We start from the raw sequence: 16,457 nt of genomic DNA, 5'->3' as shown, positions 1-16,457 counted from the left end.
ACTTTAAATTGTGGAAAGAATCTATAGATCAACGAGAAGGAAGTTTTGATGAGAGCTCAAAATCAAAAATGTTTATTTCTTCTCAAACTTATGAAGGTTTGCAAATTACAGTGCATTCATTTAAAGAAGTTGTTAAATTTTTACTTGAAAATGGTGTTCGATTTGTATTTTCTGAAAGATTCTGCCAAGATGACCTTGAAAACTATTTTGGAAGACAACGTGCAATTGGTCGCAGAAAAGATAATCCATCTATCAAAGATTTTGGCTACAATGACAATACAATCAAGTCACAATTTTCAGTTCGTTCAATTACTGGTAACATTCAATCTACTAACAATAATATCATGGATATTGAAAATAATCCTTTACCGAAAAGAAAAAAAAATAGTTCAAAGTTAATTCAAATTACAAACCAACATTAAGTTCTGCTTTTTCACATTTATTAATTGAAATAAAAAGGTTATTTTCATAACCACAAAGTTTTAAAAGCATTATTTGTCATTATATTTATAATGGTAAGAGTATCTATAAATGAATTAGTATAAAGGCATTGTGTTTTTCTTCAAAAAAATATTTTTAAACAAAATACGATTGGCATATTTTATTAAAATAAATTGGCGGGCTTCCATCAAGTTCAAGTAAGTTAAACTACTGATTTTGGACCCCCTCCTGAGGGTTATTTAAAAGAAAAATTATTTTTTTGAATATTTTAGGGGGCGCGGTTTGACTGTTGTAGGGGACATGGGGGTCAGCTTGCCCCCCACGTCTTAGACTAATTCTGCCATAGGTATAGTAAACATTTAAAATAAACAAGATCAATACTTATAATTTTAATTCACTTGGAATAACATTTGCTTGTTTTCTATTTGCTTGCATAATTATTTATAAGTAAATAAAGGGGGACTGTGACCGACGGTCGCAGGTGTGATCAAAGTTTGCTTTGAAAAAATATATGTTAAATGAAAGCGATGAAGTAATTCATCACTTGTGTGACTATGTAGTGATGAAATACTTTGTCACTACAGTCATAAGAATATCTTTAACGTAACTAAAATTAATTCATTTCAATAAAATTTTATTTTATTGGCTCAGCCAGTACCGTAGCAACTGAAAATTGCCCCATGCGAGTAAGGTTATTGAGGTGCAAAAAGAAACATTTTTTTTATATAAATAGCTCTTTTTAATTATTAAAAAAATATTTTTATTCTTCCTTATGAAAATCTTTTTAGAAAGATATTGCTATTAAATGTCACAAAATTATTAATAATTTTGATCTTAATAATTTTTGGTTTAAAAAAAATTGATTTTTTTCAATTGATTATTTCTAAAATTTGTATAAAATTCTGGTTCTTTTGAGACCCAGGTTGATATACTTTTTGAGAAAAAAAAAAAACTTTTATTAGGGAATTAAGGTATAATCAAGGTTCATGGGGTGTGTAACCTCTTTCAACGAAAACAATGACATTTTATTTTATATATATATATATATATATATATATATATATATATATATATATATATATATATATATATATATATATATATATATATATACTTACTCTTGCCAACTATAGTGAGCAAAACATGATAAAATATGTTACCTTTCTTTAAGTGTGTTTTTTTTTTAGAAAATTTTAGTTTATTTAGTAGTGTTTTTTTAGAAAAAGGAAAAATAATGAAAAAAAGCTGATCCCTGCCCTAACCCAAAACTTTCAATGTGCTAACAACTTACTTGCAGGTTCTCCCTAAATCAGTCTATGCATGTACCCTCTTCTCTCGCTTTATCAGTGTGTTGTCTGTGTGATATATATATATATATATATATATATATATATATATATATATATATATATATATATATATACACACACACACACATATATATATATATTAAATGATCAGGGTTATGATCAATTACGTATATATATATATATATATATATATATATATATATATATATATATATATATATATATATATATATATATATATATAAATACGCAATTGATCATAACCCTGAATTTACTATGAGATTTACAACAAAAAGCTAACAAAAAGTTTATTGAAGTACTATTTTAATAAATTAAGTAAATATTAAGTAAAATTTTAAACAGAATTAAAGTAGTTTTATGCCATTAATGTTTTAAAAAGATATGTGGCTATGAAAATAGCCTTTTATGTTCAATATTTATGTCAATTTCCTTCACTTGCTTTCTTTATTTCGCATCGCAATGAACGAGTTTTACAGGTTTTCTTTCTCATCTTATGTTTTTCAATAATATCTTTGGCATAAGAAAATGAACGAACTCTTACAAATAATGTAATTAAGTGCTCTAGCAAATTCTTACTAACTTCAGTTGATTCTGGATCATTGCAAACTTGTTTATAAAGGGATAAAACAATATAATTTGTAGACATGGACTCGATTAGAACTTCAGGATCTAGTTTTAAAAAAACTTGTGTTGTTTTTTTACGAAAAATATTCTCACATGTCAGAAAAAGATCTTGAATTATATTGTTTACTTTCCACAAACCCCCTCTATCTCTAATATTTACAAGTGTCTGAGTATCATCTTCCATAACCCTACAGCGCAGTAAAATTGAAACACACTGTTGGCTATACTTACATACATTTTTACTACTTTTAAATTTAGTATACACTCTCTGAAAAATATATCCAATAAGATATTGTAAACTCTTTCTCTCTATATCAGTTATTTCCTGAGTTGTATTTACAGATTCAATAGTATTTGGTTTTATATCAGAAAGATTGTTTAATATAAGAGAAGACATTTCAGTGAGTAGTGTATTACTCAAAGCTAGATCGCTGAAGTGTGAAGCTAGTAGATTTTCGCTCAACAATCCATAATATTCTTGATAAAATAAATCACTATTGCCTTTAAATTGTTCTATTATTGGTTTTAACTTTTGCCAAAGATTTTCAGCATCATCTAATGAATAACTAAATTTCTCGCATGAGAACTGTTTTCTTATATCAAATGGCAGACACATGTCCATTTGCAATAAACTTGCACATTCTTCAACTATGCTTTTCAGCTTTAGTGGTGACAATGTATTAGACGAGTTCTCCGTATTATACATTTTGGAAGAATCTATTTCAAAACTCTCTAAAATATGCTTCGATGCAATGTGTCTCTTTAAACCTCTAATTGTCTTGTAAACTTTGGGACACTGAATGCATGCATGCTGTTCGACATTATCTCTATAAATATCAATATCAGAAACAATAGAATCTATATCTGTAATTAAGTTAATGTCATTGTTCAAAAATCCTCCTTCAACCACGTCAAACAAACATTCCAAATCACTATTTATCTCGAAATCGCTGTTAAATAATGCCATTTTTTAAACTTGTGCAGGTTTGCCGGGTCGTTGTGCAGTTTTCAAGTTAAAATCGAAAAACAATGGAAACGGTCCGTGTTTCCAGACTATGTATTCTTATGACTATGTAAAAACACGTCTGTTCACCACGATGTTCGGGATGATTTTTGATTATTTTTATTTATTATTAGTTGTTCGGCAAAGTTGATTGCATTATTAAGCATTCACTTATTGAAGGATAAAAATCATCGATGTCGAAAATATTTGTAAAGATGTTTATACTTCATTTTCAAAAACCAGTCACGTGACGTTTAAAGAGCTTAAAGTTATGCTTAAAGTTCATTGTTAATGCAATGTTAATGCATTGGTAATGCATTGTTAATGCATTGTTAAGCTTAAAGTTCATTGTTAATTTTTTATAAAATAATTTTGCTTATTTTCGTTATCTCATTTATTACTGGATTCAAAAGTCGTACTGAAGGGTAATTGAAGAAGTTTTCTTTGTGATTTTTGAAAGTAAAAAAACATTCAGAAGACCCATTTATCTTGATTTTATCATAAATATCATGGTTGCCTTCTTTCTTTATTTTATCTTTAAAATTTGGGTAAGCTTTCTTGTAGTAGGTACGCGAATATCGCTATATACGAAGCCGAAAAATATGCTAAAACTCTGTGCCACGTTTTTTGAACTTTTTTTAAGTAGCGCCAGAGAAACGTTTTTTTTTGTAGCATTTCTTTTCAGAAATTTATATGAACTCAGATCATTTTTGGAAAATAAAAAGGTGGAGCTTTTTTTTTAATGTGGTATTTATTTATTACTAACACATTTTCATTTGACTTTATTGATGTTGAAAGATTAGTTGCTGTTCTCGTGTCAAATTAATATTGAAGGAATGTTGGGGTTTTTCTCAAAACTATCAGGATAATTTTTTATACACAACATCTAAGCACCTGCCAAATTTCAGAAAAAAATATTTAGTCGCAGATACCATAAAAAGTGTCGCACTTTGGTACCTAATATCCTTTTTTTCGAATTCTGTATTGGGTGAGGGGGCGGTATTAGATTGAGAACCTCGTGAGACTTTTTGAGACCAAAGACATCGTTATTGACTTAACTCCTAATATAATCATTTTATGATATTGTTAATTTTAATATTATTATTATTGAATTTAACATCATTAAACAATGTAATTATTAAATCTAATAAATATCTATTATTAGTAATAATGTATTAGTAATTATTTAATAATCATTATTATTAATAGTGTTAAATAATGTACATTATTAAAATACATTATAAAAATGTAATACATTATGTATTACATTAATATAAATTATTACTAATAATTTATTAGAAATAATGTATACATTGTACATTATTTCTAATAAATTATTACCTATACACAATTTAATGATAAATTATTATATAATTTATGATCCATTATTATAATGGACCATAAATTACAATTGTTGTTATAATTATAATGATTATAACTAAACTTAACATTGTAATATTGTTAGATAATAAAGACAAGTTATTAATTTGTGTTAATTCTATTAATATTAATAATAGTATTATTGGGAATAATATTATTAATGATAACATAATAACAATGTTTTTAAAAATATTAAATCAATATTTGATTTAATTTTATATGTGGTAAATTAAATTTTTTTTAAATATTCTATATAGAAATTATATCAGTCACGGGATATACTTAATAAGCATCATCTAAAACAAATCTATTTCAGTTTTATACAAAGTTACTTGAATTACGCGAATATTGCGTGGTGTAGTACATCCAAAAGCAAGCTTGAAGCACTCTATCGAAAACAAAAACATGCCTTAAGAATAATAAATTTTAAAAATAAAAACGAACATGCAAAACCACTGTTCGAAATTATGAACATCTTTACGTTATACGAGATAAACGTTTATAAAATTTTATGTCTCATGTACAAAAGTAAATTTCAACAATGCCCCTCAATTTTTAATGATCTTTATGAAATAAAACCTAACATTAAGTATACTTTACGCACAACAGGCTTAATTGAACCATTGTGCAAAACTAAACAAGAACAATTTAAAATTACGTATCGTGCTCCGCACATCTGGAATAAAATCTTAGCAAAATATAGTAATTTACAAGATGTAAACAATATAAATTGCTTTCAAAAACTAATAAAAAAGAGTATTTCAAAGTATAAAAATCTTATTAATGATTTCTTTTAAACTGCTTTTTTTTTTTGTTTTTTTTTTGTTTCTTGGACTATTTGTTTTATTTGTTCTTGTCTTTTTACATTGAATGTTTTTGGTGTTAACACTATTTACCTTAGTTAATTAAGTTTTGCTTTTAACAATATTATAGGAATTTAATATTGTAAAAACATAACTAGTACAACGGTTCTTGATGATAAGACTTAATGGTCTTCTGTAAGTTTCCCGCATTTTTATATATTTTTATATAACTCTCTCTTATTATTTTGTCTTTGATTTTTTTTTATATTTATAACTGGATTATTTTTGAAAGAATAAGAGTATCTTGTATTATATTACGGAATTTAATTGTAACAAAAACGGAAAATTTAAAAAAAAAAAAAAAAAAAAAAAAGAAATTACATACAACTATGGATATTGATATGTATAAAGGTTTTTATTATTTCTATTGTTGAGCATTAATTTTATTCCAATTTTATTATAATTTAGTTGTAACATAAATTTTGTTATTATTTTAATTGTAGATTTTTTTTTTAGTTGAGGTATGAGGTATATGAGGTAACCATGTATATGAGGCAACCATGAGGTATTGTTATCTATGATTGGTATGATACTGAACAATATATGTCTGTCATGTATGATGGCAGAGTAGAAAAAGTAAAGAAAAGATTGCAGAAAGAAAAAGATTGCAAGACAGAACTTGTACTATTTCTTACTGGCAACAAGATGAAACGGATTCTGAAGCTGTTGATTATTGTATAAAAAAATGCAGCTTATTGCTGATGTTGTTTCAAGAGAATTAATATTATTTTAATGTTAATATGTGTTATTTGTTGAAAGTCTTACTGTGTACTATTTTCATAATTTGCTATGTTTAATAATATTAAAATAGATACCACAGGTGTTGTGAGTTGCAAAAAGATATCGCAAGTGATGAAACTTGAAAAATCGATACCACAAGTGTACTTGCAATAAGGTTCCGCAAATGATGAAATTTGTAAAATAGATGCCGCAGGTATAGTGACTTGCAAAAAGGTATTGCAAGTGATGAAACTTGGATAAATTTTTGATAGACGGCTTTCTCTTACCTTTATGTGGTGTCTATCGTTAAAAATGATTATTATATAGTTTCATTATTGAAACTTTCATTTTTAATCATTTACTAAAAGCCTAGACAAAATTAAGTAACTAAATACATCCTCTGTGTAATTAAAAATTTTTTTTTTTTTTATTTATATTTTTTTTTCTGATTTTTATTACTTTTTTATTTTAAAACAGTCATAGTATTCCATCGATAGCAATTGTATAATATTACTTTATAAGGTTGTGTTGTATTATTTTATTATGTTGTAATGTATAATATTATTTTGGTAAAGCAAATTTATTACTATTTTGATTTCAAAATTTTTTTTAAAGTTAGGTTGGAAGAAGACAAACACCCTATCCCGAAAGGGTATATATAGGTATTTTTTAGCATGTTTTTGATAATAATTTTTACACATTTTATAACGATAAAAACAGTCATAAAATTGCATCATTTTTTTATTTTAGTTAAAAGAAATTTGTATTTTTGGACTGTAAAGATGGCGGAACAACCCACTCTGGTTATACCAAGCAACATGAGGTATCATAATTGCATTTAAATTTTGTTTTGGAAACTTTGGCGCACAGTAAAAGATAGGTATCATAGTTGCATTAAAATTTTTTTTTTAAGGGTTAAGTCAAAGGCGGACGCCCTTCCCTCCTATATGTCAACCTATGCACCACTGGTATATGTTGTAATCGAGTAGAATATAAATTTAATTTGTTATAACTGTTATAATAGTTTTGATAAAAAAATATTTATAAGAATAATTTTTTTTATGCTGGGATGTGTAAAACTATCGCCGCCACGTCCACCCAAACTATGAGATACACTTCTTATGTTTCCTTGCGATGTAAAATGAAATAATAACAACTTTTTGTATAAAAAATTTACTACCTCATTCAAATACACACTTTTATGGATGAAATTTGCATTTATTAGATGGTGGAGGCGGTGGTTTAGTGCCTCCTCTAACTCCCTGGAAACGCCCATTGACTAGTAATCAACGTAAACACATAGTCCTTTCATACACCAAAATTTTGATACCAAGATATAGTATTTTAATAAGTATTGACAAAGTTTTAACAATTTTACTTAAGGAAAATTAAATTTTGACCACAGTTTCTTCAACAAATCCATATATCGAAAAATCGGTACTTAAAACGTCATAACCTTTGGTAGGTATGTTGAATTTTATTAATTTTTTCACCTTTAAAATATTGAAGCCTTTTCTAATGATATATAACAATTTAGTATGTAATCAATTTAAAATTTTCATATCACATACTCACTTGAAGGTGGCAGTAATATTACCACCTTTTAAAAAAAAATGCTATTTAGCATTTTTTTAAAGGTGGTTATATTCCTCTTTGGATAACTTTTTTTTTTTTCTTTGCTTCCAACAAGGCTGCAAGCAATCACTACAAGAGTATTTTATTCAAAAAAATAAGTCAGTTGTGTTAACTTAACGAGAATATCGAAAAAGACATCGTTATCAATCAGCACCTGATAAGAAATCAATTCATGCTTTATCAAATCGATTTGAACAGTATGGAACAACTTTAGACTCTCACCATTCAGGAAGACCAAGAACTGTCCACTCTGAAGAAAATATCGCTTGTGTTCGTGAAAGTATTGCAGAGTCACCAAAAACGTCAACAAGAAGACGTGCTAACAATTAAACATTTCTCAGCGCTCTCTTTGAAGAATTTTGAAAAAAAATTTACACCTTTTCCCTTACAAAATCCAGTTAGTGCAAAAGCTAATGATAAGAGACCATAATCAACCATAACCCAGAGAACATTTGAACGTTTTTCGTTTGAAGAATATTGTTTGAAGAACGTTTGAAGTACAGTAATGTCATTTTGAATCTTGCGAGAGAAATTGATAATTTTAGTGAAAAAATGATAATGATTGACGAAGCACATTTTCATCTTAGTGGCCATGCAAATAAACAAAATTCTTGATTCTGGGGAAGTGAAAGCCCACAAATCATTCATGAAACATCATTGCATCCACAAAAAATAACAGTTTGGTGCGCTATTCATGCCAAAAATGTCATTGGATCTTATTTTTTTGAAGATGAAAATGGACAAACGACAACTGTTACTGGTGATAATTATCGACAAATGATCCGAGACTTTTTAATGCCACAAATGGAAGAACAAAATCTGGACAATATGTGGTTTCAACAGGACGGTGCCCACCACATACAGCCAAAGAAACAACACGAATTTTGAAAGACCTTTTTCCAGGTCGATTAGTTTCTCGTTTTGGTGATTTGAATTGGCCTGCCTGATCACCTGATTTAACAGCTCCAGACTTCTTTTTATGGGGTTATATAAAAGAAAAGGTGTACGTGAATAAACCACAAACTCTTGATCAACTGAAAAACAATATTCGACAAGAAATAGAAAACACACCGGTTGAAATACTCAAAAAAGGATTGAAAAATTCAATAAAAAGAGCTGATTTGTGTAGAACCGGACAATAGAAAGGCGGACATTTAGTTGATATCGTTTTTTAAAATTGACAAACAAAAAATTTAAATGCTAAATAAACATATTATTTCAAAATTTATTTCAAAATTGCAAGCAAGCCAAATGGGGGAATTAGTTTTGCCTCACCCTGTATTATCTTAAAATGTGTTTTTGACTTTTCTAAACTTTATTTTTTTTAAATAGATATATTACATCTTTCTCGAAAGAAGACATTTCTTTTAATTGAGGTGGACATTTGGTTAAATTAATTCCATAGCTTATATAGTCCTGATTATCTTTGTATGATAAATTGTTGTAATAAAATAAAATGCTTTCCATCTCATTTTTTTCAAAAACTAAGTTTTCTTGAGTGGTTTTAGTTTATTGTCTTTTTCCGATGGTATGGGAAAGGTATGGGTTTGAGGATGGGTATTGGGAATGGGGATGGTATGGGAATGGGATGATAATGTGGATGGTTTGGGAAGTTTGTTTAATAAAATGGAAAAAATAAACCTGAGATACTCAATCAAAAACATTCTGCCCACCTCTGATTTTTTTATCAACAAGTAAACTTTATGAATTATCATCAGTTAGAGATGTAGTATAGGCCTTATATTTAATAGATTTGATTAGTTAGCAACCACCTAAATACTTCACCATTTCTTCAGAATATTCAGACAATTTTGATGGTTCCATAATACTTACTAGTGTAATACCTTCATTAGCTGTACATTCCTGATGATTCATAATTCATTTTGTTACAGAAACTATTTCTGTAGCATCCTGAGTTAAACAATTACCAGTTTTTATGTTTCGTAATGAGTGATGTACTAACAAACGCCGATACGTTGTCATAAACTGTTTTGCTGATAGATTGTTATTAAAACCACCTTGACTAAAGAACATTTCAATATGATCTTGACTCAGTTTGTATGTCAACAAGAATTTAAATTGGCTCTCTGGAGATAAAATCAAGTATCGGCTAAGTTTAATTACTGATTGAAGGCCAAACATAAATCCAATGAAGCCAGTTTTTTGGTTTGTTTTATAAATTAAGTTATCAGCACTCTGTCAAACTGGACAAGTATTTACATACCATATTGACAAAGTTTGTACAATGTTCTAAATTGTTTAAAGATATAGAAGCTTTATAACTTTTACCTATAAAATTCCGACTGTTTAGTAAATCAAAACTTTTGTCGATATGCTGAATAAAATTGATAGTTGGTCCAAAATCTTGAAACTCTTATAATTTAAACTTGTTTGCACAAAAATCAAAAGCATCTGCAACACTTTGACTTAAAGTTTGTGCTGCCAATTTCACTTTCATTTTTGTTGTTTCCACTCTATATGGTGTTTTTCCAGTTTATTCGCAGCATGATTTCCTTCTTTTGTTTGAAGCTCATACAATTGTTTAATAAAAGCGTAATTAATAATGCCATTGTTACTTTCTTTAAGTAATTTCTTTTCACCAAAGCGATTTCTAACTAATTTTTACATATGGCAAGCATCAAGAATTAAAAATATTGGTTCTGCACTTACTGGATGTTGAAAGTATGGTTTCAGATTTATTACTAAAGTAAGCACCAAGAATTTTTATCATATTTACAGCTGTACCATCAAAAGTTAAAGAAATAACTTGAACTCCAGTTTCATAAACTTTGATGAGATATTCAGAAATAATGTTTGCTTTCTCTTTTGAATTAAGTCCATCTGTTAAAAAATATGTATTAAAAACAAAAACTTCTTTGGCAATTCCAACACTGTCATTGTTAAATCCTGTTCCATAAATAACAAAGCCATAAAAAATTTTTCCATCCATATCAATTTGCTTTTGAATTGACATTTCGTCCATCATCAAACTGCATACAATTTTTTTGTTAGATTCATTATTTTTTATTTTTAAAATTTGGAATTCTTCATGAGTAAAGCGTGGCTATTCATTAATGCTACTATACCATTTTCTCAAAGTATCTGGGAGAGGAAGACAAGGACTGTCTGACATAATCAGATGTTTTTGCTGAATAAAAATGCAATATTAATGGAATGACGGAGAGTATTTTAATTTTCAGTTTTCTTTGAATAATATAAATCTTTAACACCAGCATTAAGGCTAATTAAAGTTGCTGTTCTTAATCATTAATTAAACATTTTTCTTGTAATTCATTGATCACATTTTGATGTTTTGCAATTTTTTTATTTGAGTCTGCGCTTCTTTTGCATCATACACTTGATACGTTTTTTCTGTAATTTGTAAGTATTTAATACAACAGACAACTTATTGTTGGCAGTTTGCAAATTGCCTGAATCAGTTTCCATACAATCTTCTACATTCATTTTTTTCTTTGTATTAATCACCTTTTTTTCATGAGTATTCTCAAAAACTGTGTCTTTTTTTTTGGTATTGCATCAGATTTCAGATATTTTCTCAAGCAGTAACCTGGTGTTTTGCTTTCATCAATGAAATTAAAAGAAAATGTTCTGAACAAATAAAACTAGCGACAAAATTCTTTCTCTCTGTTGTAAGAACCCATGCTGCTCTTTTATCTGGATTCATTGGAATTCTATTTAAAAGTTCGTTGCTATGATTCATTACACATACAGTGTTTGCCTTTTAAAATCAACATAATAAATTTCTATTGAATCTTTAAAAACAAAATGTTATATAAATACTAAATTCCTAACTATTAAAACTTCTGGAGACCTCTTTAGCAGATCTAGCTGTACACCTAAAAGCACAGCACGAGCTAATCATTTTAAAACAAGTACTAAATCCCTAAATATATTGTACATAAATACATATGTATATTATAGATAAATATATTATACATAAATACCCAGACAACATTGACATACGGGTACCGTACGGAGCCCATACGGGTTTTCAACTGGGTCCCATATGGGAAGACCAATGGTATCTCGCCGGATCTTGGCCGCAGTTTCCATATGGGGCCCATATGGGTATATCCACTGGGTATCCCGTATGGGTCCCAGTCAAATCCCGTACTTTAAAACCGTAAGGGGCCCATTATGGTTTGCAACTGGGACCCATATGAGAAACCCATCGGGGACCCGTCGGATATTGGCCGCGGTTTTCCTCTGGTGACCATGTGGGTATGCCCGCCGGGTATCCCGTAAAGGCCTCACGAGGTTTACTATAGCAAATCTTAAAAAACTACGTTTAAATATTTAAAATTTACAGAAAAATCAAATTTATATATAACTTGATTGGTTTATTTCAAAAAAAAAAATTAAAATTACAGTCGAAATTAAGCAAACTTTTAAACGATTCTTCAATCGTGTATCGAATGTTTTCATGATTATCTTGCGAATTGGAAGCTTTTCCATTGTTGTTTAAACGACTTCTTTGAAAATATGACCTGTAAAAAATTAAAGTTAACTGTTAGTCTTAAATTTTATAGGTAACATAAATTATTTTTAATATGTTATAAAACTCTAACGATTTCTCCTAAAACTTTTCAGGTAAAAAAAGTAATTTTCACCATCGAAGGTAGAAAATTATAATCTTTAATTTTATAATCGACAATTTATTCAAACGTTTCAAAATGTACTTGTAATAAATAAGCACATGCTTGTGATTCATATAATAAATTGATAACATTCTTTTAGTTACTGATAAATAAATTATTTAAAACTATTATATAAATATAACTTTATATTTATATTGAATATAATTTGATATATACTGTTTATAACTTTATATATATACATATACTTTATATATATCTTTTACTGCTGATTTAGGTGAGCAGTGTGACATCATACTGAAATAGCCTGCTGCCAGGGGCTAATAATTTTTAAATGTAATCTTTAAAATAGAGTGAAAACTTTTTCATTTCACACTCAGGTTTCATGGTCATTCTTCAAGGTTTGACGTAAGTGTCCTTTATTAATGTTGACTTTATGTTGGTCCGCCAGACACAACAGGTGTAATACAGTTGGAGCAAGTAAGTCATAGTTTACACCATAATTATTGCCAACGTAAATCTAAACTGTTTTCTTGTATGATGACAATTTATCGTTCTGTGTTTATGGAAATATTATGAGAGACATCGTCATAATGGACAACAAATTTAATATTTAATCGAAGCAGCAAAAGTATTGCAGAGTTAGGTCTAAATGTTAACTGGATGCAAAATGATAAATTTAAGCAAGCAGCGAGATGTAGGGGATGAAACAAAAATTCTCATTTGTTTCATCCACTCGCGATGTAAGAACAGGTTCTTGTGATTATTTTCAAAAAATTGAAAATGCATATAGAGTTATCTATGATCTTACTGAATCTCCATTACCTATTGAAGATATTCCTGATTTGCTACCATATTAAAAGGCTACCCCAAAAGACATCTCTAGAAAAACCATAAAAGTAACTCAATGGAGGGGAAAAAGGTCTAAGAAGCGGTAACTGAACAAGAAAATGAAAAAAGACGAGAAGAAGCAGGTGAATAAAAAAAACCATCCAATAATTAAAAAACAATTTATCAAATGCAAACTTCAATGTCCATGTAAAAAAAGGTGTTTTGTATTTGGCTACAAGCAGTGCCCTATTTGCAATATTGTTTTAACGGGTGATGCGGAAGTTATCGGACAAATGAATATTAAATATAGAAAACGTGAAAAAAAAAAACTGAATATTAAATATAGAAAACGTGAAAAGACTTCAAAATACACTATAGAACAACAAATAAAGGCAAAGAAAGAAAGCAGGAAACTAGTTAACCAACTCCAAAATACACTATAGAACAACAAATAAAGGCAAAGGAAAGAAGCAGGAAACTAGTTAACCAACTCTATAACACAAAATCGCTTCTAGTCATCGATGACGAAAAATACTTTTGTTTTGCAGGGGACAACATGCCTGGAAATTCTGGATACTACACAAACAAAACAAAAAAACATGCCCAGAAAGTGTTCGTTTTATAAGAAAAGAGAAATTTCCAAAAAAATTATTAATGTGGATAGCCATATCTGACCGTGGTATGTCCGAACCATTGTTTCGCACTTCCAAGGCTGTAGCGATCAATTCATCAATCTATATTTATGAATGTTTAGAAAAACGACTTCTTCCATTTATTCACAAGTATCATGGAGACTTTAACTATTTATTTTGGCCAGATTTAGCAAGTTCTCATTGTTCTAAAGATTCTCTAAATTGGATGGACCAATATGTCTACTACGTTGATAAAGAATCCAACCCCCCAAATGTGCCTCAAGCACGACCAATTGAAAGTTTTTGGGGACATTTAGCACAGAAGGTTTACGAGGGAGATTGGCAAGCTTCAACAGAGCAAGTTTTGATTGATCGCATTAAACTAAAACTACAAGAAATTGATTTGAACTTTTTACAGTCGCATATGAAAGGCGTCAGAGCAAAATTGAGATCAATTGCAGATGGTGGTGTTTTTTCATATAAAAAATAATATACTTTTATTAAAAGATAAATGCTTTATTTAAAAAAATATAATAGTAGTTTGTTTTTTTATTTATAAATAAGTTATTTACGTTTGTATTTTGTCCGATAACTTCCGCATTACCCGTTAAGTTAGTTTGTAACAAGCAATCTTGCAAAGTTGACGGTATTAAACCAAAAATTTCCTGAAAAAAAAACTGAATGGAATTGTTGTTTTAAATTATATTCTTTTATACCTTGGTTATTTCCTTGTATAATATAAACCTTTTTCTAATATATTCAAAAATATGAGACCGAAATTCAATTATCAGCTTTTTAAGGTACGCATATATTTTAAGGTACTAATACCTGTACTTAATTTAATTTAAGAAGCCATTTACGTAAGTTCGATATTTGTCTTTAAATATTCAACTGAAGACAACAGGTTGCAATATTTTTTTGCGTCCCATACGTAAAACAGCATATAATCAACTATAATTCTTTAACTTATAATAATTGAACGAAATTTCAATATACAGGAAAACCAATCAATTTTTTGGGATGAATAATACATATATAAACATCTAGTCTGTTAAAATAAGATATATATATATATATATATATATATATATATATATATATATATATATATATATATATATATATATATATATATATATATAAATATATATATATATACATGTCTTAAAAACGAAACGAACTATACTACCACAGCAAACAGTTCAGGAGTCTGGAGTCATAGCATGCCATGACATGAGCAATCAGCTGACAGGTGACACCACACAGGCAGAATTTCGTTGACAAGTGCCATTTTGCAGCGGACAAAACAAGTGCAACTTTTATGGTTTGTTTCATTTTCTTAAGTCTGGTCCGTGTCAACGTCACGGAAGTTTTTTAATAATTAAAGGAAGTATCAAAAAGTTTCCAGAAGTTTCCAAAAGCATCTGGAAGCTTCCAGAATATTCCAGAAGAAGCATCTGGAAGCATCCAGTAGCATCCAGAAGTATCCAGAAACATTCAGAAGCATCCAGACGCATCCAGAAGCATCGAAAAGAGGCATCTAGAATCTTCCAGAACAGGTTCACACAGGTTCATTTTACTATATAAGAGACATGTAAATCGACATGTAATTCAGTCAGTATATGAAAGTCAATCAGTCAGTATTATCAAGACAGTTTATCGAAGTGAGTTTTATCAAAGTGTTTTATCGAAGAACATCAATACAAGAAGAGAAATACAACAAGTGTTTCATTACATCAATACAGTCCACATCCAACCAAGACGTTGTGTTCCACAGAGCATTATTGTATCATCACAAGGTAAATGTAGCACGGTAAGCCTTGAGAAGCGTGGTTATTTATTTTATTATTTTTATGACTTCAAGTGCAAAAATAGTTTTGGATTGGAACTAAGAAAGAAAATTATTGGCGATTACGTAATTGGAATGTCACAAAAAAGTATTTGTGATAAATATCGCGTGAAAAAATGGACCGTATCAAGACTATGTTCCAAATATCGTTCTACGGGGAAGTTGGCAGCAGATAACAAAGGTGGAAGACCGCGTTCCACCACTTCTAGAGAGGATTCTATGATCGTCATTTCCATCAAGATAGATCCCTGGATATCATCAGTCAAGATACAAAAGCAATTAGAGCTGCCTGTATCGTACCGAACAATCAGACGACGTGCTGTTGAAGCCGGATTGTTTTCTCGACGCCCTGCAAAGAAACCGCTGATTTCACTAAAAACCCAGAAGAAAAGACTCCTGTTTGCTACATCTTATATTGACTGGAATGTGCAGAAATGGCGAACTGTCCTGTTCAGTGATGAATCGAAGTTCAACATCATTGGGAGCGATGGCATTTGCCGTGTACGTCGACTGGCCGGAAAACGCCTCGATT

General features: G+C 29.1%; 1 protein-coding gene and 1 long non-coding RNA gene across 2 annotated transcripts; both read left to right on the top strand.

The window, feature by feature from the left end:
• The first annotated feature begins 5,651 nt into the window (after positions 1-5,651).
• On the top strand, positions 5,652-9,351 carry LOC136092253 (uncharacterized). The gene is made up of 5 exons (XR_010644301.1): positions 5,652-5,777; positions 6,099-7,024; positions 7,113-7,185; positions 7,746-7,827; positions 8,053-9,351. It is a non-coding gene; the product is annotated as an uncharacterized LOC136092253 (long non-coding RNA).
• A 4,747-nt stretch (positions 9,352-14,098) lies between these two features.
• On the top strand, positions 14,099-14,566 carry LOC136091671 (uncharacterized). The gene has a single exon (XM_065819379.1). It carries the CDS (start codon positions 14,099-14,101, stop codon positions 14,564-14,566), a length of 468 nt encoding a protein of 155 aa, XP_065675451.1.
• The last annotated feature ends 1,891 nt before the right edge of the window (positions 14,567-16,457 follow it).

The sequence above is a fragment of the Hydra vulgaris genome, chromosome 15 (genome assembly GCF_038396675.1).
Source record: "Hydra vulgaris chromosome 15, alternate assembly HydraT2T_AEP".
NCBI lineage: Eukaryota > Metazoa > Cnidaria > Hydrozoa > Anthoathecata > Hydridae > Hydra > Hydra vulgaris.
The sequence above is the reverse complement of the archived record's forward strand: the minus strand, read 5'-3'. Positions and strand labels throughout refer to the sequence as shown.